Source organism: Lynx rufus, unplaced genomic scaffold (assembly GCF_022079265.1).
Source record: "Lynx rufus isolate CCGP_SWC_20201006 ecotype Redwood Valley unplaced genomic scaffold, mLynRuf1.p SCAF_1, whole genome shotgun sequence".
Lineage (NCBI taxonomy): Eukaryota > Metazoa > Chordata > Mammalia > Carnivora > Felidae > Lynx > Lynx rufus.
In genome coordinates, this window is record NW_025814823.1 from 105,004,394 (window position 1) to 105,026,183 (window position 21,790).

At 40.7% G+C, this 21,790-nt stretch overlaps 1 protein-coding gene across 1 annotated transcript in view; it reads left to right on the forward strand.

The window, feature by feature from the left end:
- Positions 1–8,270: 8,270 nt before the first annotated feature.
- Positions 8,271–21,790, forward strand: part of PRRC1 (proline rich coiled-coil 1) — a 35,407-nt gene continuing 21,887 nt past the window's right edge. Inside the window, exons 1-5 of the mRNA XM_047084126.1 lie at positions 8,271–8,398; positions 13,420–13,542; positions 14,188–14,571; positions 16,692–16,852; positions 19,275–19,377. Coding sequence (XP_046940082.1) covers positions 13,440–13,542; positions 14,188–14,571; positions 16,692–16,852; positions 19,275–19,377 — 751 coding nt within the window. The 5' untranslated portion in view covers positions 8,271–8,398; positions 13,420–13,439. The remainder of the gene's footprint in view (positions 8,399–13,419; positions 13,543–14,187; positions 14,572–16,691; positions 16,853–19,274; positions 19,378–21,790) is intronic.

Here is a 21,790-nt window from a genome sequence, read left to right on the forward strand (position 1 = left end):
CCCAAGGTGTGAGTGGGTGGATGCACTCGAGAAACAGCACCGTGGTCCCTGTGGAAACAGCGAGGCAGACAGGTGTCGGGGGCTGTATCCTGCAGGTCTGACACAGAGGTCTGTGGAAAAGTTCTGTAGAGGCAGGAGCAGGAGCAGGGGGGCCCTCAGGGTGCTGGTGAAGACTTCCAAGTGTGAGATGATGAAGTCGGGGCCAACGTGACAGCAGCAGAGTGGACGAGCTGTGGTCAAGTCCTGTCTAAGGACATGTTAGACGACTGGATGTGGAGGGTGAAAGATAGCAAGGGGTCCAGGATTTTTCTAACGTGGTGGTGTTTTTAAAAATATACTTTATACTTCCCAACAATTTTAGATTCACAGATTTTTTTTTAATTTTTAATTTTTTTTTTTAATTTTTGAGAGAGAGAGAATCAGAGAGAGCAGGGGAGGAGCAAAGAGAGAGAGACAGAATCCGAAGCAGGCTCCAGGCTCTGAGCTGCTAACACAGAGCCCGACTCAGTGCCTGAACCCACAAACTGCGAGATCATGACCTGAGCCGAAGTTAGACATATAACCAACTCAGCCACCCAGGCGCCGCCACAGAAAGATTTTTTAATATTTTTTTTAAAGTTTATTTATTTAAAGGATAGGCGGGGGAGGGGGGGGATCCCAAGCAGGCTCCTTGCTGTCAGAGTGTGCCCCATGCAGGCTTGAACTCCCAAATCATGAGATCATGACCTGAGCAGAAATCAGGAGCTGGATGCTTAACCGACTGAGCCACTCAAGCACGCCTAGAGTCACAGAAAGATTGAGAAGATAGTACAGAGAGTTCCCTTACACCCCATACCTTGTTTCCTCTATTATTAACACCTTACGTTAGTATGGTACCTTTGTTACGATGAATGAACCACTGTTGCTCTATTAGTAACTAAAGCCCATACTCGCATCCGGATTTCCTTAGTTTTTACCTCATGTTCCTTTCAGGTCGAGGATCTTAACCAGGATACCACTGAGAGATTGAACGTACAGAGATTGAATGGCCAGACCATATATAAGAATAGACTTCTGACCCCTCAGCTAGCTGTCGAGGAAGCCAGACAGCAAACCTTGTAGCATTCAGCCCCACGTGGCCAGGGTTCGATTAATAATTGACAGCTTCCAATTTAGGACCAGCCAGAGAAAGTCAGATAAAGTCTGAATAAAGAACCTTTTCTTGCTCTTATTGGGTGGCGTTTGCGTTCACACCACATTGTGTTTGGTAGTCTCGTCTCCTTAGGCTCTTCTTGGCTGCAACAGTTTTTCAGACTTTCCTTACTTGGGATGACACTGCCAGTTTGGAGGAATACTAGTTAGATATGTAGAATTCATCTTTGTTCCCAGGACTAAACCAGGATTATGGTTGGTGGGGGGGGGGGGGGAGGAAAGTGCCTTTTTCCTCACAGCCTGTGAAGGGCAGAGTCTATCAACGTGACTTATCACTGTGGATATTGACTGTGATCCAAGGTAGTTTTTTGTTTTGTTTTTGTTTTTTGCTTTTTCATTGTTTTTGTTTTTTTTTTACCAGAGCAATTGGAAAACCAGAGATTCCATTTGTTAACCAGGGAAACACAAATGGAACAGGGTTTTGTTTTGTTTTGTTTAATTTTTTTAATGTTTATTTTTGAGAGAGAGAGAGAGAGACAGAGAGACAGAGCATCAGCGGGGGAGGGGCAGAGAGAGAGGGAGACACAGAATCCGAAGCAGACTCCAGGCTCTGAGCTGTCAGCACAGAGCCCGACATAGGACTTGAGCTCACGAACCATGAAATCATGACCTGAGCTGAAGTCAGATGCCCAACCTACTGAGCCACCCAGGTGCCCCTGTTTTGTTTTGTTTTTTAAACATTAAGAATTTTAATTAGTCTCCTGACTAGACATCACAGTAATGCTATTGAAGAGGTGTAGAGTTTACAAGTGATGTTATGGTTAGCTATATAAATGTGGGAATCATTAGAATATAAATGTAGAAACCAATGGCCTGGGGGAGTCCACAAAAGTTTGAGATGATCATTTCAACATGAATTTTTACTTCAAATTTTTTACTTCAAAATTTTTACTTCAAATTTTTTACTTCAAAATTTTTACTGAGTGCTGGATCATTTCAACATGAATTTTTACTTCAAATAAGAGTAGTTTTTATTTTCTTTGTTTTATGTTACAAAGTTGTGTCTCCTTTTACATTGCTACTAAGTGAAATGCTTCTAATATCTTGTCGTTAAGTATGATATTTGCCATGTTATTCTGTAGATGCCCTCCATCAGATAAAACATTTTTCTGAAACGGAACAACCCATCTATTCCTGGGGCAAAAAATACCCTCTTAATCATAATGTATTATCATCCTCATGCCCACTCAGTCCTCAATTCCATGCTCTAAGATTTCATCTAGGATTTTCCATCTGTGCTGGTATGTAAAAATGTGTTAGCATTTCCTTTTCTTGTCTCATTAGGAAGCCAACCATAATTAACATCACTGCAGAAATCCCTTAGCTAGCCTTCATTTGTCAGGGGAGGAAATTAAAGCTCAGAGGCGATAACCCCAGAGGTGCATTGCTACTTAGTGTTGCACTAGATTCCGTATCCATTGTGTGTTCCATCTTACCTAGATGACCCGCTCAGAAGCGGTTCTATGAGACCACAGCGGGGAGGACACTGAGTGGCTGTTGGGTTTATACGTGAATTATATGGTTTGGATCTATTCATCTCCTAGGCTCTCTTCCTCAAATTTCACTTCTAAGCCTTAGAGACATGCTGAATTGCCAACACAATGGATGCAACTTGTGAGCTTTAAACGTTCCTTGAAAATGAAGATGCTTGTAAGAACATTTGTGTTATGTTTCCTACTCTTTTCCTAAACTGTGATACAAACGCCTAGAGGCAAAAACTGAATTCAAAGACTTTGAGAAGCACTACTACAAGATATGAATATTTAGGAGTTACTTTGCACTGGGAGCTGCTGGTTGAAGTTATGCAAACTTTTGACTTTGCAAAAACATGAAATTCTAGAAAAAAAATGTAAATACTTTGTAATATGTTATTGCATCTTAACAGTTTTTCTTTGGCCAGAGAACTCACTCGGGTTGCATGGTTTCTTTTTCAAAGTAAAATTTCAAAGTTGCCAGAAAGGCATATTTGTTCTATTTCCTACAAGATTATTTTTAGTGAAATCATATCTAGGGGAGTAAAAGGATTATGAGGACTTCTTGCAATGTGTATATTACACCTCTGTCTTCATCAGAAATTCAAATCAATTCAATAAAATGTTCATAGAGTGAAAATTTGAATGTATTGAGATTCTAAAAGCAAAGTTATTACTGTCAAGCAGCTCATAAGCAAACAGGGACTGTAGACATGTACAACCAACAAAGATGCAATGTGAGATGTTTTATGATGGAAGTAAACTTTGATCACATCCTTAAAAAATGAGGCATACCTATTAGCAGAAGATGGAAAGAGAAAAAAAGCATTTCAGGTAGAGGGACTGATAGAAGCAAAGGCAGATGGTTTCTAGAGGGGGCTGATCTATGCAGCTGATGGCTAGGGATTATGAAGGAAGATTCGGGAAGAGGAAAGGATCTAGAAAGTGAGGGTAAATTTAATTTTTAAGATTTTATCATTCAGGCAGTGGAGAATCATAGATTTTTTAAGTTTATTTACTTATTTTGAGAGAGAGAGAGAAGGAGGGAGGGAGGGAGAGAGGGGATGGACACGAGTTGGGGAGGGGCAGAGAGAGAGGGAGAGAGAGAATCCCAAGCAGGCTCCATGCTGCCAGAATAAAGCCTGACCCAGGCTGGATCTCACCAACTGTGATATTATGACCTGAGCCAAAATCACAAGTCAGACCCTTAACTGATTGAACCACCCAGGTGCCCAAGAATGTTTCATAATATATATATATTTATAAAAGATAATTTCTTCTTTGTAGCAAATGGAAATGGATTCTTACATGTGTGTGGTTGAGAGGCAGGTATTGAAATTTTCACACTATAACTCGTGTAAGAAGAATAACTTTTTTTTTGAAAGAAGAGTAACTTCTTAATATCTCTGTAGCTAGAATGAGTATAAGACATATTGTCCAAACTGGAACATTTTTGAGAATAAAAGGTGGGAACTTTTCATAATTATACCAGGACAGTAGTCCTAAATTGGGAGAGTCCTGGGCAAATTGAGAGGCAGGGCCACCCTATTTATAACTAAAGGAAATTTTTCATTGATGGCAAGCAAGCAAAAAAAAAAATTGGAAATTACAACTCAGGCTCATCTAAGTAAACTTCTTTTTGATTTAAAAGTCATCATCAGAGGACTATTTAGACAATTTCAAAGTTCAAGAGTAAGAGGTAACACTTAAACCTAGACAATGTTATGCCAGGTGCTGTTCACACCAGGACTCGACACGTTTTTTCTTCAAGCAAAAAACTATGAGGTAGGTATTAATATATTCTCATTTCATGGGTGAAGAAATCCAGGCAGGGCTTAAGTGACATGCCCAGGGCTAGTTGTTGGCATAGCAGGTGCTGGAGCAAGGATTCACATCCAGGTTGTCTATACCAAGAACTGTGTCTCAATCTATACCACATTGCCTTGCGGACTCTAAGTCATACCTTTCTTAACTCCTAAACTTGAATTCCAGAGCAACCATGCATAATCGTTCAGTACAAGCATTTCCCATGCAATGTTTGGATCAATACTTCTCCTTCCTAGGAAACTTCTAGATCCTGTTTGCCTGGCTGTGGGCCCCTGGTCCCTATGTGTTGGCTGGTAGCCTTGATGTATCTGCTAATGTGTCTTTTGTGTATGTGGACCTCGTGGAGCATTTTCTCAGCCCAGCCCATGGTATCTCTGACCAGGTTCAGTTCTGCCTTTATTCCTGGTCATGCTGCAGATGCCCAGAGTTCCAGCCTCTTCTCCTTCCTACCTCAAAATACAGGCTTTAGAGGCACCTGGGTGGCTCAGTCAGGTAAGCATCAGACTTTGGCTCAGGTCATGATCTCACAGTTCGTGGGTTTGAGCCCCATGTCAGGCTCTGTGCTGACAGCTCAGAGCCTGGAGCCTGCATTGACTTTTCTCCCTCTCTCTGTCTGCCCCTCCCCTGCTTGCACTCTGTCTCTCAAAAATAATAAATGATAAAAAAAACCAAACTACATGCTTTAATACCCATATGAATATTATATACATTTTATAGACTGTTTTAAGAATATTTAAGCGTAGACTCTGAAGTGAGCTAAAAAACTTCAACTTGTGTGGGAAATAGTTCTGTTTGCCTGGGGGTGATAAAATCAAATTTCCACTCTAACATGGTATCTCTCATTATGGCTGAAAAATGAACTCTCTTATTTAAAAAAAATTTTTTTTTAACATTTATTTATTTTCAAGAGACAGAGACAGAGTGTGAGTTGGGGAGTGGCAGAGAGAGAGGGAGACACAGAATCCGAAGCAGACTCCAGGCTCTGAGCTGTCAGTGCAGAGCTTGACATGGGACTGGAACCCACCAACAGTGAGATCATGACCTGAGCTGAAGTCCGACGCTTAACCTACTGAGCCACCCAGGTGCCTCTGGACTTTATTTATGAGAGACTTCCCAGAAGGAAAAAACTTGGTGAGATCTGTTAGTAATAACTAAACAAACTAAGCCGATCTTTGCTCTGTCATTAGGCAGCAATTTTCTGTCAATGCCCCTCATTGCCCTCTATCTAGGAACACATTTTATTACCACCCAAAAGCAGGCCTGCAGTTGGGGTAAAGAATTCTGGGTTTCAATTCCAGTTCTACACACAATTTTCAAAGTCTTCTAATATTAGAACAGTAGTCTTACCTGCCACACATTCTTTTGAAGTTTCATTGGAAAGCAGAAAGTAAAACATAAAATGTTTTAAATGCAATTCAAGGTCATAATCTTACTCGGTTGATTCCTGTCTGTCATGGCCCATGTAGTGAGCTGAATAGTGGCCTCCCCAAAAGATATGTCTACTGGGAACTTGTGAATGGGAGCTTATTTGGGAATTGGGTGTAGACCCCTAAGGATATAGAGATGAGATCACTCTGGATTTAGGAGGGGCCCTCAGTGCAATGATAGGTATGCTTAAGGAAAGGCAGAGGGAGGTTTGAGACACAGAGACACTAGGGAGAAGGACATACAAAGGTAAGTAGAGATGGACGTTGCACTGGTACAAGTCAAGGAGCATCTGGATCCAGCAGAAGCTAGACACACATGGAAGGATTCTCTCCAGGAGCCTTTGGAGAGTCCCTGCTGACCCTTGAGTTTGGACTTCTGTCCTCTAGAACTGGAAGAGAAAAAAACGTTTGTTGTTTATCTAACCAGTTGTGGTTATTTGTTGGGCAGTCCTAGGAAACTGGTAACAGCTCACATTCAATCCATCGGTAATCAACCTCCAAAATATACCTAGACCAAGTATCACCTCTTCCTGCCCAATTAGAGATACAGGTCAACTCACGTGCTATTATTGGCAACCCCGTGTTAGTCCTTGTGTCCCTACAATGACAGCAATCAGAGAGTGATTTCACCCTGAAGTCAAATCTTGTGAGTCCTGTGCTGAAAACCTTCCACTCCTCATTTCTGTCATAATAGAACCCAAAAGTCTTTACAGGGCCTGCAAGCCTAGATATGATCTAGCCCTCCTATCTCTCTGACCTCATTTCTTACCCCCCAGTCCCAGTTTCCTTGTTGTTCTGGAAAGGTGCTAAGCACCCTCTCTTAGAGCCTTTGTGTGCCCTTCCTTCCATCCAGACAACCACAGGCCTGCTTCCTTACAGGTCTCTGTTCAAACCTCCTCAGAGAAGCCTTGCTCATTCACCCTATCCAAAGTGACCAATTACTGTCTGTAACTTACTGGTTTATTGATTTTCTTCAAAGTGCTCATTACAAACAGTGTATTTTCCTGTTCATAGCCTCTGTCTGCTGTGAAAATGAAGTGTCAGGACCTTGTCTGTCTTGTTCGTTCTATATTTCTAGCATTCTTGTGCACTACATTGCAGCCAGTAATGAATATTTGTTGAATGAATGAAGAAGCCAACAAACCTTATAGCTGTTAAGGGTTTCAGCCAAACAGGTTGGAGATGGTAACTACTTTCAGCCCCACCCCAAACAGCACTTTTGGAAGAGTAACCTGGATACCTACCTACACCCATTCTCTATGGGCAGGACAAGAGTCACCACCAAAAGGAACAACCCATTGTAGTGGCAAGGCATGATCTAAAGTTTGGGCATAGTTAAATACCATTAACTTTTTAGTGAGGCATTTTAGAGTGCTCATGACTGTCAAGTCCAAGAGATCTATTAATGTGAAATCTATATGTTCCTAACGGAATCTGGAAACAGCAAAAACAAATATTCATGTGTTTAACACGACACAGTTTAAGAAGTGCTTTCATACATCTCATTTGGACTGTTACCTGCCTTAGAGATGACAAATGATACTATTCTCAGCTATGATACTATTCTCAGCTTACAGATGGAAATAGGGAGACGGGAAGAGGCTGAGCGACCTGTACAAGGACATAGCTGCACCACTGGCATTAGGGTAGTCTCAGCCCCAAACCCAGACTTGTGATTTCAAATCCCTTATTTTCCTCCACTGCACGCCATTCGCTTATTTATTTAATGTACATTATGGAGCCAAAACTGTTTCAAGTATTGTTTTAAGTGAGGCACATAAGGTTAAGAAGGTTGATAATCTTTGTCTTGGGTTTTTCAATTAAAAAGAAAAAATAATGTACACGTACTGTGGTTGAGGAAAATGTAACAGTAGCTGCTACCTTTTACCCGCCCGCTGTCTCTTCCTCAGGATGCAAGCCACTGCTGTTATCTGGAAATCTTTGTAAATATGCAAGTCCCCCGTTTGTGAAGCGGGGTCCTGCTTGCAGGTGGGGACTGGACTAGACAACCTTGGCTGGCTCATCTCCATCCCGTGGGCAGCCACGGCACAGGATAAAGGGAGCTACACCTGGTAACGGGAGTGCCGTTCTCGGGTGCGGGGATGTGGAGTGGAAAGCATGATCGTGCTACAGAAGAACGTTTCTGGGGGGAATGCGCCCAGATCCCGCCGGCAGCAGCACCTTAGGTCGGAGGTACTCAGACGGGTTTGACAAGCTGGGCGGGTGGGGGGCGGGGTGGGGCGAGGAGAGACGCGGCTCCCAGCGGACGGGGCGGGGCGACGCGCGGGGCGGGACGACGCGCGGTCGACGTGGCAGCCGCAGGGGCGTGCGCCTCCGGTGGCCATCTTGGAGGCGGGGACGCGCGGCGCTGAGCTCCGGCCGGCGTCTTCGGGGTCTTCTCCGAGCTTTACTTTTAGCACCCCGAACTCCACGTCCCGCGCTTTTCAACTGCCACGCAGACGCTCTGTCGGGCCCCCCCAGGTGAGCGTCAGCCTGGCAGCGACGGGGGTGCTTGCGGGCGGCGGGATGGGATGCGGGCGCCTACGGGCGCAGTCCCTGCCGGGTGGGCGGGCCGGCCGGCGCCCGGAGATGGTTAGGGTCGCGTCGGAGCCCTGCTGTCGTGGAGTCCGGGCGTAAGCTGTGCGAGCGTGCTTCGCCAGGTCAGCAGTCCCTGCCGTGCTCAGCCCTGTGAGTGCGGGTTGTGTGGGTCTTGTGCCGGCCCTGCGCTCCGGGGCGCCGACCGAGACTGGCGCCCCTGGCCGTTTGGCTCCGCCTTCCAGAGCGCTGAATGTGGGAGCGGGACCGGCGGCAGGCGCCCGCTGACCTTAGGCCGGCCCAGCCCAGCCTGGAGACGTGGCAGAGCCTGCGGGGAGGCCGCTGCCTCCAGGAACAGGATTTCGGCAGCTTCGGCCTTCTCTCGGCTCTGGGGTGCACACCCCGGGCCCGCCCTTGGGAAGTAGCTTGTTTTCCCTAGGTTTCTCCAGTCGGGCCGAGCCCCTTTCCAGAGGGTGTTTGCCTTCTGCTGTCTCTTTGTTCCTCCCTGGAGCCAAGTCTTTAGGCAAGTTTGCAGGAAAGCTCCTCTTCTAGATTGGCCGAGCGATACATCCATTTCTGCATTTCAAAGTAGGTACTTTGAGAGGCACCGTGTACATTCCCGCGAAAGTGACACATTTTGGCATTCCAGCCTTTCTCCTGTAGGGCCGTTATTTCATTCACTTAACGTTTATGGAAGTTTCTTTTGGCCTCACAACTGAGAATGCAAAGGCAAAACTCACATCCTGCTTTGGCACTGTTTTGTCTGTTAGTGGAGACCGTTTTTTGCGCTAGTAAAACATCAATAATGGCTTTTAGTGCTTTTATCATCAAAGCTGCATTATTCCATTTCTTTTATTGTATTCTAATAAGTAGGCATTCACTTTTTAACAGAAAACTCTGATGGGAAGCAAATTGGAAGAGGAGGGTCTGGCCAAAGCCTGAGGGCTCAATTTTTCTAAGCCATTTTCATCACTTTCTTTAATGTTAATACATTAATAATACTTCTTACGCTGAGACTTCTGCACTAAAACCTTTATCAACTTTGACATTTCACTGTTGTCACGATAGCTTTTCTTTAGAAGGGTTCATGTTTATGCACACATTTATCCAGTATTGTCATTAAGCTGTTTCTTAAATAGGGTATCTTTTAAAGACTCAAAAAAATTGACCTTTTGTTGCAGGTTATAGATTGTTTTCATTGCATAGGTCATTTTGCCAACACATTCGTTAGTGTTATGGATCAAGATTATCTTTAAACCTGACTTCCACCAGCCAGTGTAAGGATTTGGCAGCACCTGTAGGAGGAGACTGAATGACCAACAGAAAATGGGGAGATGAAAAGAGGTAGCTTTTGCAGGGAGTGATAAAGTCCCCAGAAGGCCATTTGTGTTCGAGGTTATTGCCCTTAGGTGTATGGGTACTGAATGAAAGGATTTTGCCTCCCTGATCCCGGTTCCTTCTTAATGACATAGATGTTTCCTGTAGGTTCACAACCATACTTTTTGAAAGTGTGTATTTCTGCCTCACCTTCTATTCATTGTGGTTGAAATTGCCTTCTAGCCCCACTCTGCATGGAAATCGCTGTCACTATGTTCATATCTTAGTTTGGGCAAGCCATTGAATTTTTCAGACATCAGTCATCGTATTTGGCATTTCCACAGCATTTGATATTGCTGCCTGTTCCCACCTTGAAACTCTTCTTTAGCTTTTGGACGCTATGGTCTCCTGGTTTTCTTCTTTTTGGTCGTCTCCCTCTTCTCAGTAAGCTCATCTTCTTTCTGCCAGACTATTTTTCAAGGACTTATGGGGTCATCTTCTCTTTTCATGGTATTCTCTTAGGTAACCTCATTCCAGAACGTGACTTTAGAGGCTATCAGTAAACTGAAGACATCCCCACCCCCACTTACTTTGAAACCGCAGAGCAAGTCACATGTCTCTATTTGGGTGTTTCAAGGAGCTGAAACTCGACGTGTCCAGTATTAAACACTGCACAATGCCCCCTTCCCAAGACAGAAGACGTCATACAAATACCTTGACCTCTTCCTGTATCCCTGTCTTCGTGAATGGTGTAGACATCTGTGCACTTGTGCAAGTCATGCCTCTTCCTGCCACTGCCCCATATCCAGTTCTTCATTCGACCTACTCTCCTCTCTCTCCCGTATCATCACATGTGTCTAGGCCAGAGCTCCTCACCTTTGGCACTTTTGCTATTTTGGGCTGGATAATTCTTTCTTGTGAGGGCTGTCTTGTGCATTGTAGGATCTTTAGTGGTATCTCTAGCCTTGACCTACTAGATGATAGTAGTCCCTCTAGTTCTGACAACCACAAAGGTCTTCAGACGTTGGCAAATGACTGTGAGAGGCAGGATTATCCTCTTTTCCTCCTGCACGTGAGAGCCACTTGTCTAGAGTGTTACCAGTTTTATATGAACCACTTCTGTCCTTCTTAATAGTCTCTCTGCATTTACTCTGACTGTCCCGTGTCCCTGTCTGCATACTGTGGTCAAAGGAATGTTTTCATACTTAGGACACAAATATGAATTGGCAAAAGCTGGAATTAGCTTTAAATACATCCTTCAGCAGACCAGTAGCTAAACTGTGGCACATCTATAAAATGGAATACTGTTCAGCAGTTAAAAAAACCTACCTAGTGATAGAGCCAACAACTTGGATGGATCTCCAGAGCATTATGCTGAATAAAAAAAAAAAAAAAAAGGCTGATCTCAAAACGTATGCTGTATGATTCTATTTAGGTAACATTTCATGAAATGAGAAAATGATAGAGAACAGTCGGTTGCCACGGCTTATGGTTAGTGGGCGGATGTGACAAAGGAACACTCCGAGGGAGTTTCTTTAGGGTAATAGAACAGTTCTGTAACCTGATTGTGGTGTTGGTTACATGAGTCTTTGCGGATGATGAAACTTCATAGAACTACACACACAAACATACACACAGGTGAAAATGCAAATAAAATCTGTAGTTACTAGTATTGAACCAATGTTAATTTTCTGGGTTTAATCACTGTACTGCAGTTAGGTAGGATGCTGTTGCTGGAGAAGCTGAGTGTAGGGTAGTCCAAGAACTCTGGTCTATTTTGCATCTTTCTTTGAATCTAATTAAAAAAAAATTTTAAGGCTTATTTATTTTTGAGAGAGAGAGAGAGGGAGACACAGAATTCAAAGCAGATCCAGGCTCTGAGCTGTGACCACAGAGCCCAGTGTGGGGCTCGAACCAACAAGCCTTGTGGTCATGACCTGAGCTGAAGTCGCCGATTAACCTCTGGAGCCACCCAGGTGCCTCTAAAACTTCTTTTAAAAAGTTAAAACAGAAGACAGAGATTTCATCTCCAGCTCGAATGCTGTACGATGATTTTCTGTTCTTAAAAACCCCAACTCCTTGACCTGGTGTATAAGGTTCACACCGGTGTGGACTGTTGCCTGTGTCTCCAGTCTTCATTCTTCTTTTCTGTTCCGTGCACATGGATTTTCTCGAACTTGTCTTGTCCCCCGCCCTTACAGGGCTTGTTTACCTCCTGTATTTTCACTTTGTCTGGACTCTGCTCTCCTTAGTTCTTTTCCCTTGCTTAATTCTATGTATCTTTCAGATCTCTGCTTATATGTGATTGTCTTTCCTCCCTTTCAACTCAGAATCATATTCCTCTCAAGACTGTGTTTTTACCCATGGAGCACATAATTCAGTTCATTGCACATGGGTGGTATTATTTTATTGTCTCTCCTACTGGACTGTATGTATCCTGTTTGTTTCTGCATACATTGTATGTCCACAGGCACCAGTACAGTGCTTGGCAAACAGTTGACTTTGACTGAGTATTTGTTAAATGAATAGAAACATCAAAAGCAAATTCTGAAGTTTTATTTGGAAGTTTTGATTTTATATTTGAGACAAGCTTGGAAATTTGTCATTTTTAAGGAAGTTTTCCCATATTTTGTACTTCATTATTGTCTTAGGACCTGCTCTTTTTTAAAAAAAAAATTTTTTTTAATGTTTATTTATTTTTGAGAGAGAGAGAGAGAGAGACAGAGTGTGAGCAGGGGAGGGGCAGAGAGAGAGAGAGAGAGAGAGAGAGAGAAAGACACAGAACCTGAAGAGACTCCAGGCTCTGAGCTGTCAGCACAGAACCCGACGCGGGGCTCAAACTCACAAGCCGTGAGATCATGACCTGAGCCGAAGCCAGACAGCCTAACTGCCTGAGCCACCCAGGTGCCCCAGACCTGCTCTTTAGTTACTGTATAACATTTTTGCTGAAGTTAATGTTTCCAGTACGTGAAACATATCATTTCACAGTTACTAAAGATGACTTAAGATGTGAACTAGAGATACTGGGAATGGAGCACATTTCAGTTTTATTTTCATGTTAACAGAAATAGCCCACATAATACACTATGGAGAGAGAAGTAATGTTAAGAATATTTAATAATAGGAGCACCTGGGTGGCTCAGTCGGTTAAGTGTCCAACTCTAGATTTCAGCTCAGGTCATGATCTCAGGGTAGTGGGAATGAGCCCTGTGTCGGGCTCCAGGCTAGGTGTGAGCCTGCTTAAGATTCTGTCCTCTCCCCCTCAAAAAATACTGAGTAATACTTAATGCTTAAAAAATTCATTTTTAATTTAAATGTAACAGTGACTGGAATCTAGATATAAGACTTACATACATTCATGTGATAGAAAATTAGTAATTTACTGTTTGAAGTTTTGGGGTAATTAGTTAACATCAAATTATTTCTTAATTACAAAGTATAGTATATGAAAATGTCCCATATTATGTGCATATTAAACATAAGCACAGACTGTTTTCCTAGGAATTTTGACAGATCCTTTATGTAGAAATAAATGGCATTATAAATAGCAAAGACAGATCTCTGTCTCTTGATGATTATTTTCTAAAATTATTCTCTAGAAGTACACTTGATTACCGTGTAATATTTATTACAATTTTATATCTTTACAGTAAACCATAACTGAAGAAAAATGATGGAAGAGAGCGGAATAGAGACCACCCCGCCCGGGACTCCTCCTCCACATCCTGCAGGACCAGCCGCGGCTGCTGTGTCTTCAACCCCCCTTCCTTCAGGTACATGAAGCTGTCGAGTGTCTAGTGTGTCTGGAGGGCGGTGAAGACACTTAACTTTTCTCAGAGTCAATTAGAAGACTACATATTTACAACTCTTGTGATCTTTGCCAGGATGAAAGGAAGGAGCCTTTCTTATTTAAGCCCGCAGGTAGAAAACGTTATGTTTTGCTTTGGGTCAAGTTTTGTTCTTTGTATTTATACTGACTATATTAAATCATCTTCTTATAAAAATATCCTAAGAAGCATGTATTGGTTTTGTCTCATGTTCTGTGGGTTTGATGATTAACTTTCTGGCCAAAATTTTTCAGCCAGTATGTAGGTTTTTATGCTGAAGTTAGCAGTGGTGAAAAACAGCTCTATTTTATTAAAAATACATCCAAAATGAATGAAAACACAAAGATCTGCTTATGAATGGGACTGTAACTTAATTATATACGGCTGCCTCTTTTACTTAAGGGAGTTGAAAGTCATTTGCACTCAGTCATATTTGTTGTGTAATTCAAATTGTACATTTTAAATACTCAGTTATGGCTTGCTTGTTAATGTGTTAGATTTTGCAAGAAAAATGTGATAAGATACTTTGAAAATCAAGTGAAAGCATTTTCAGTCTTCTGTTTTTTTCCCCCTCCCCACCTGTTTTTTTAGCTGCAACCGGTTCCTTTTCTTCTCCAAATGTGTCCTCCATACAAACCTTGCCGCCGCACGTGTATGCCACCCCCCAGCCGCCCCTCCCTCCCGTGAGGCCCTCTGCACCCCTGGTGCCGCCTTCACCCGTCCCTTCTGTCCCAGCGCTTGCTGCCTCCGTGCCACCTCCGGGTTCGCCAGCACCTGCTGCCGCCTTCACTAGCCCTCCTCTGTCCCACTTCCCTCCTCCATCTTCTGCCCCAAACACGCTCTTACCTGCACCCTCTTCTGGTCCTCCCACATCGGGGTTTTCTGTTGGGGCGGCTTATGACATTACAAGGGGACATGCGGGAAGAGCTCCCCAGACACCCCTGATGCCGTCGTTCTCTGCACCTCCCGTCACAGGTAATCCTCTATTACTGATACTTTGAATTAAATGGCTGTAGGTAATGTTTAAGTATGTGGTTGTTGTTTTTTAATAACTGTTCTATTGAGAAATAACTTACATACCATATAATTCACCCCTTTAAAATATACAATTCAGTGGTTGTCAGTTTTTACAGAGTCCTGCAACCATCGCCATCATCAGTTTTAGAACCTTTTAATCACACCGCCCCTCCCCGCCCCCCCCCCCCCCGAAAAGAAGCCCCATTGCTCTTAGCAGTCACTCCTGACTTGCTCCCAACGTTCACAGCCCAAAGGAAGCATTCATCTGCCTTCTGTCTCTACGAATTTGCCTATTTTGGACATTTCATATAAATAGAATCATGCATTGTGTGGCTTTTGTGACAGGATTCTTTCACTTAGCATATGTAGCATGTTTCTGTACTCTGTTGTTTGTCGTATGGATATTCCTTCCACGTTTTATTTCATCAGTTGATGAACTTTGTTTTGTTTCTACTTTTTGGTGTTATGCATACTGCTTTTATGAACATTGGTGTACAAGTTTTCATGAGGACATGTTTTCATGTCTCTTGGGTATATACCTAGGCATGGGATTGCTGGCTTTGAGAAAATGCTAGACTTTTCCAAAGCAGTTGTACCATTTCACTTTCTCCTCAGCACTGTCTCTGTATTACTTTTTTTTTTTAACTTTGTTGTTTCTTGCTGCATTATTTTTAGCTCCTTTCTTTAAGCTCTGGAATGTTCTCATGTTTTGACTTTTTTTTTTCTTTAAAAAAATTTTTTTAATGTTTATTTATCTTTGAGAGAGACACAGAGCATAAGCGGGGAGGGACAGAGAGAGAGGGAGACACAGAATCTGAAGCAGGCTCCAGGCTCCTAGCCACCAGCACAGAGCTGGACGCGGGGCTCTAACCCACGAACCATGAGATCATGACCTGAGCTGAAGTCGGATGCCCAACTAACTGAGCCACCCAGGTGCCCCATTGACATTTAAACTATCGAAATAAAGCTGTTGTTAACTTAGTAAATGCTAAAGGTAATATGTTGTAAAATGTACATGTTTAGTACATGAAGTGCAGTTTCTCCTACAGAGAAATACCAGGGTGAAATCTAGTGTTTCTTAAAGCTTTACTTGAAAGGTTATATGGGCAGAATGGTTCAGGAAATAGTTTTATTTAGCCAGGTAAAAATTTAGAACCAAATAAAAGCTCATGTATACCTTAAGTTTGTGGTGTTGGGCCATTTTCCTTTTCTAAGTTGGTTATACCTACTTTTTTGTCTTCCCTGAATGGTTTTTGAAAACCAGTATCCAAACTTCAGCCTTGTCATCTTCTGCCTGTTACTTCTCCTTTTACAAAAAGAAGCTACTTTTTTGTGATTTTTATTACCAAGGTTTCTGCTTATCTACCTTTAAAAACAGAATTTTTAGTACAGTATAATACGTACGTCCATGAATGTGTGAATTTTCTATTTTGAGTTCAAGTAGAGCACATGGAATATGTACTTATTGTCATATACTTTTATATGATAGGCTTGGGTGCTCACATCAATTAATTTTATGCATTAAAGGGATTGGAATTATAGCTGCCCACATCCAAGTGCTAAATAGGGCCAATAGGAAGTACTTTTTGATATACATTTGGCCCATTTTCGGGACACTTCATAAAAATGTCTACAGAAAGGGAAAGAAATTTGTTCTTTGGAATCTTGTTTCATTTGTATTTTATAAAGATTTAGGTGATTCTTGGAGTACATAACTCAATCCTGAAATGCCTGAGTATAGGGGTGCCTTGGTGGCTCAATTCGTTAAGCGTCGGACTTCGGCTCAGGTTATGATCTCGCGGTTTGTGAGTTCAAGCCCCACCTCAGTCTCTATGCTGACTGCAGAACCTGCTTCCCATCCTCTGTCCCCCTGCCCCCCTTCTGTCTCTGCCCCTCCCTGGCTCATTCTGTCTCTCTCAAAAATAAATAAATATAAAAAAATTAAAAAAAAAAAAGAAATGCCTGAGTATATATTCACATTATTGAAGCTGTTTTGAGCTACTCATCTCATACATCTTTTTACAGGAAATAGTTTATGAAATAAATTACACATATTAGAAATTTTTGCCATTTACTAGGTATCTTGCCGACTCCCATTACTCAGCAAGCCAGTTTGTCATCTCTGGCACAGGGACCTGGAACCACATCAGCCATTACTTTTCCAGAGGAACAAGAAGATCCCAGAGTTGGTAGAGGTCAGGATGAAGCATCTGCTGGCGGACTCTGGGGTTTTATTAAGGTAAGGGGTATTTAGTTTAAAAACTAGGCTGAACTTTTTAATTCTAAAATTATTAGATGGCCATTAGAATAATTTTTAAAGAACAAAATGATACAAGGAAAAGTAAAAATTCTTTTTAGTCTTATGACCAGTTTTTTATAGTTTCTCTCCATCTTTTTTATGTGCTTATCTGCGTAGATAAAGTCAAAATGGGGTAGTGACACGTGGACACTATTTTGTGTCTCGTTTGTCCTTATGTAGCACATATCAGGAACATCTTCCAAGCCATAAACATTCTTCAGAAATTTTCTTTATGGCTGCTTTGCCCTTCATGCCGTGGCATTTATTTCCCATATTTTGCTAATGGACTTTAGTATTCTCAATTGTAATTCTTATAATACAGCTGTGATGAGCATGTTTGTAGGCAGATCTTTGTGCTCATCTCTTTTGTTGAGGTGAATTTCTGATGAATGTCAGCGTGAACAGAGTGAACGTCTGCCTGTCCCAGCATTTTTCATTTGTCAGCACTGATTATGAATTTGAAATACAACTTTTTCTGATTTGATAAACAAAAAACATACCTTGTTTTAATTTGTATTTCTTCGTTACCAGATTTGAACATTTTTTTCATGTGATTTTTTTTGCCATCGTATTTTTTTTTCTTAAGTCTCTAGTCCTTTTCTTTGCCCATTTTTGAATTGGGATGATTTTTCGTCTCTGAACAAAAATTCATAAGAGCTCCTAATGTAGTAAGAATGTTTTATTATATGCCATCATATGTTGCAGTTTTCTCTATTTTTATCATACATTTAAATTATATTATCCTTTTTTGACACAAAATCTAGATTTGCAGAAGTTCTTCATATCAGTGTTATGGTTTTTTTTTTTTTTTTTAAATGTTAAAAATGACCTTTTACCACCACAATATATCATGAATGTTTTTCTGTGATTTCTTCTAATTCTTTTATGGTTTCATTTTTTTTGTACCCACCAGTTTACTGTTGCTGATACTTTATTACATGAAGTAGAAGTCAAACTTAATTTTTTTCTGACCACTTACTCGACTCTGGCAACATCGTATCCCAGTGTTTTGATACGTCATCTTTATTTTAATTACGCAGCTGTGTGTTAATGTCATTTTCTGGACTTGTTTCTCTTCCACTGTTTGGCCTGCCCCTGCAATAGTACCTCACTATTTCGATTATTATTGACTCTGTTTATTATTATACTATTATTTATTGAAAGTTGACTCTGTGCTCGTGTAGATTAGGAATATTCATTGATGAGTAAGATAGAAAGGTCATTTCCAAATGCCTGCTTTTGCAGTGATATATCAGTATTTAATTTGATAAGTTTGCACGTTTCTCTTAAGAATTTTTTTTTACTAGTCTTCTGCATTTATTTCTCTTAATGAATTTTGGAATCACTCTGACAGAGTTTCTCCCAGTATTCTGCGGAGAGTTTGGCTACAATTTAATTATATATTAAACATATTTTTAAATTGGTAAGTAGCTAACTTATTTACTACATTTGAGCTTTATGTTACACAGGGATGGTATTTTTCTAAGCTTCCTTTTTTTTTTTTTTTTAAATCCTTCTGTACTTTTTAAAGGTTTTTCCTTATATAGGGATTACTACTAGTTTCCTTTGTTAATAGCATGTGTTATGAACTCAACTTTTTTCTGATTCCAGTTAGTTCAGTGGTAGATTGGAAAAGCCTGCTAGTCAGATGCCATCTCAGGAGGCACTTCTCCCTAGAAGTCTCTTACCACGGGAGAAGTACAGCATAAGAAGGGAATACTCAGACCTAGTTCCTTCTGCTTAATAGTGTGGTTGTAAGAATTCAGAGGAATGGGTCTGGGTTAAAAGAGAGAATTTGGGGATGAACGCAACAAACAAGAAGCAGGAAAAAAGAAATGTTAGTAGAACATAGCAGAGTAATACATATTAATAGGTAACTTGTGGGGAATAAGGGTGAGAAACATTACTATTTTTATTTTTTGGTTAGGGAATCAAGTATGAGTTTATGGAGACATCTCATTACAGTTTTTATTTGGGACCTTAATGGATAAGTTTTGCATAGTCTTTCATATTAATAAGTGGAAATGAAATGCAATAAGAATATGTACATACAGAGAAATGATCGTGTGTGTGTCTAAAATGAATATGTATGAATATATACATCCACAAAATGAATACATACACATGTGGATATACAGGCCAGTGTGGTCTGTAGACTGCTGTAGGTCTGCGATAAGAAGAGAAATTGAGGGTAAGCATTTTGAAATCTTAACAGCAATTTGACATTGCTATAACCATGTTTTTCTTACATTTTACAAAATCACAGGTCTACCATGTATCAGAAACTTCAAAAAAGTTTTCTTCCACCGTCAGGTGTTCTGTAGTTAGAATGGGCATTTATATATTAATTTGTCTTGTGCAGGGTGTGGCCGGAAATCCCATGGTGAAATCTGTGCTTGACAAAACAAAACATTCAGTGGAAAGTATGATTACAACGTTGGACCCTGGCATGGCTCCGTATATCAGTATGTACTTAAGATAGAGCTATTTCTGCCGTATGGTTTTAAAGTATATGCCTTTGTCAGCCACTCACTGTGACCCATAGTCTTGTAATCATTGGAGATCTTATGTTCTTGATTATAAGTCTTAGCGTTGGCAATCTTGACTTTTTCTTACTCACAGATACATTTTGAAAACTCCACAGAATCAACTTTGGGAGGAGTAAAACCCATATGAATTGGTATAGTATAGTTTAATTGCAGTTAGTGTATTTTAATTGTAAATGTGGTTGGTATTGTTTTGTGTGAATTGTATTTTATTCACTGTTGACGTTTGAAATGATGCTTTGTTTATATTTGGTTTTGATAATTCTCCACTTCATCTATTTTAATTAAGTGATTGTGCTTACCCTGGGAATATTTTTAGAGGGAGTTGATCTATTTACTAATGTCTGATTACCAGGTCTGTTGGGGAAGTTATTTTAACCACCTTTGAATCCCCATTACCAAGAATTCTCCAGACAGATGACATAGACATACATGTTCCATGCTGTTTAATTTTGAAGGTACATATTCTAATATGTGAACAAGCATAATCGTTAGCAGGATCAGTGACCAATTATTAGTAATTCTATTAAAGATAACAACTTAAAAGCCGGAGCCATGCACCAGGTACTTGAACAGAGATTTTGAGTAGCAAGGGAAAAATTAGTAGCTTTCAGGAGTCTTGATATTTGGTGGTTGGCTAGTAAATGTCAAAGGACAGGACCTAATTGTAATGACTATCCTTTATTAAGTGGTTTCTCTGCCAGGCAGTACTTGTCATAAGACCTCTGCAGGGTAAGTATTTGCTTCAAGTTGGAGATGAAGAACCTCGGTTAGGAGAGATTATTATCGTAGGTCGTATACAATTTGGTGGGGCTAGATTGAACCCATGTTCAATTTGTTTTTACACTTAGCCACTTGCTTCTCTGGAAATAGAAAATTGAATCAAGTATTAAATCAGCTGAATTGTTCTTTGTGTTTGTAACCGCCAGAGGATTTAGAAATTGGACCCTGTCATAGATACTGATTTCACGTATTCATAATAATCGAGTTTGACATAATTAATGCATCATATATATTCTTCGCAAGCTCATGTTTTGAATGAGGGAAGGAAAGCAATTCGTGTCTTTGAAGCTCTTGCTATTTTAACAGGTACTGTGTTAGACTGTGAAAGCAGTTATTTTACCATGACAACAAGCCCCCTGAGGTGGCAAATGTTTTTCCGTGAAAAAACAAGCTCATTGCCCAGAGGTGACAAAGCTAATCGAGTCAGGACTCACATCCTGGGCTTTTTTTCAGGCCAGTGGTCTGCGTGGCATCATGAAAAAGGCAGAAAACGAAAGGGGTTGGGTTGCAGGGGAAAATATCAAATAAATTGTCTCCCAGCAAATATCGTTAACGTAATATATAGTCTTAATCAGTTAACTATAAAAAGCAGTAAAACTGATGGGAAAAAGCCAACTCTTTAGTGACGGTGAAAGCAAGACCATTCTAACAAAATTCAAAAAAAATATTTTTACGGAAATATTCTAGAAATCATTACAGTTTCATTTGTATCAAGAAGGCACAAGAATATTAGAAATGGATTTTAACACAATTTAGCTTCCTGAATTCTTAAAATTACTTTCCTCGTCGTCATTAAAGGTGGCACTGCTCATCAAAAAAAGGCTGAGAAGCCTTTTGAGCTGAAGTTTAATCGAATGGTACTCAGCTAGAGTCAAGAGATAGGTGCCACATGGAGAAAAAGTTAGAAAAAAAAGTGTATTTGTTCTCTCCTATGAGACTCAATGCTTTTAGGTTTTAGTAACTTAAGAAACTCTAGTACAGATGGGATCTGTGGATCATCCTCTTAAATAGGAAGAAAGATTCATGATAAAAAGCCCAGATGTTTTGAAAATATTTTCAGCTGTTCCACAAGATGTTTATTAGGGCATACCATAACATTGTCTCTGGGGCAAAATATTTTACAATACACACCGCTTTCTTGATCTTTGTGACAGCCATTAATGGCAGGTGGCAAAGTATGCAGTGCTTAGAAATAGGTCTTTGAACTCAGTATGTCACAAAATGTTAGATTAAGGTTTTAAAAAAATATTTAGGTGTATTTATCAAATTACCCTGTGTAAATGGTACACCGTTTTTAGAAGTGATATATTAAAAATGTTTCAGAATTTTTATTTCATATTGCTCTTTGCCTTTTTAGATTTCAAGTTTTATACGTATTGGTACTTCCATTTCCTTATATGCTTGCATATTAGGACAATAATAGATGTACAGTTTATAGCTAGATAACCCATTTATTTATGGCATATGCTGTTTTTTTCTTCTAATGATGGAGATGTAGGATAAACAGGTTGACTCACCACGTAAACTATTTTCTAGATAAAAAGTACGT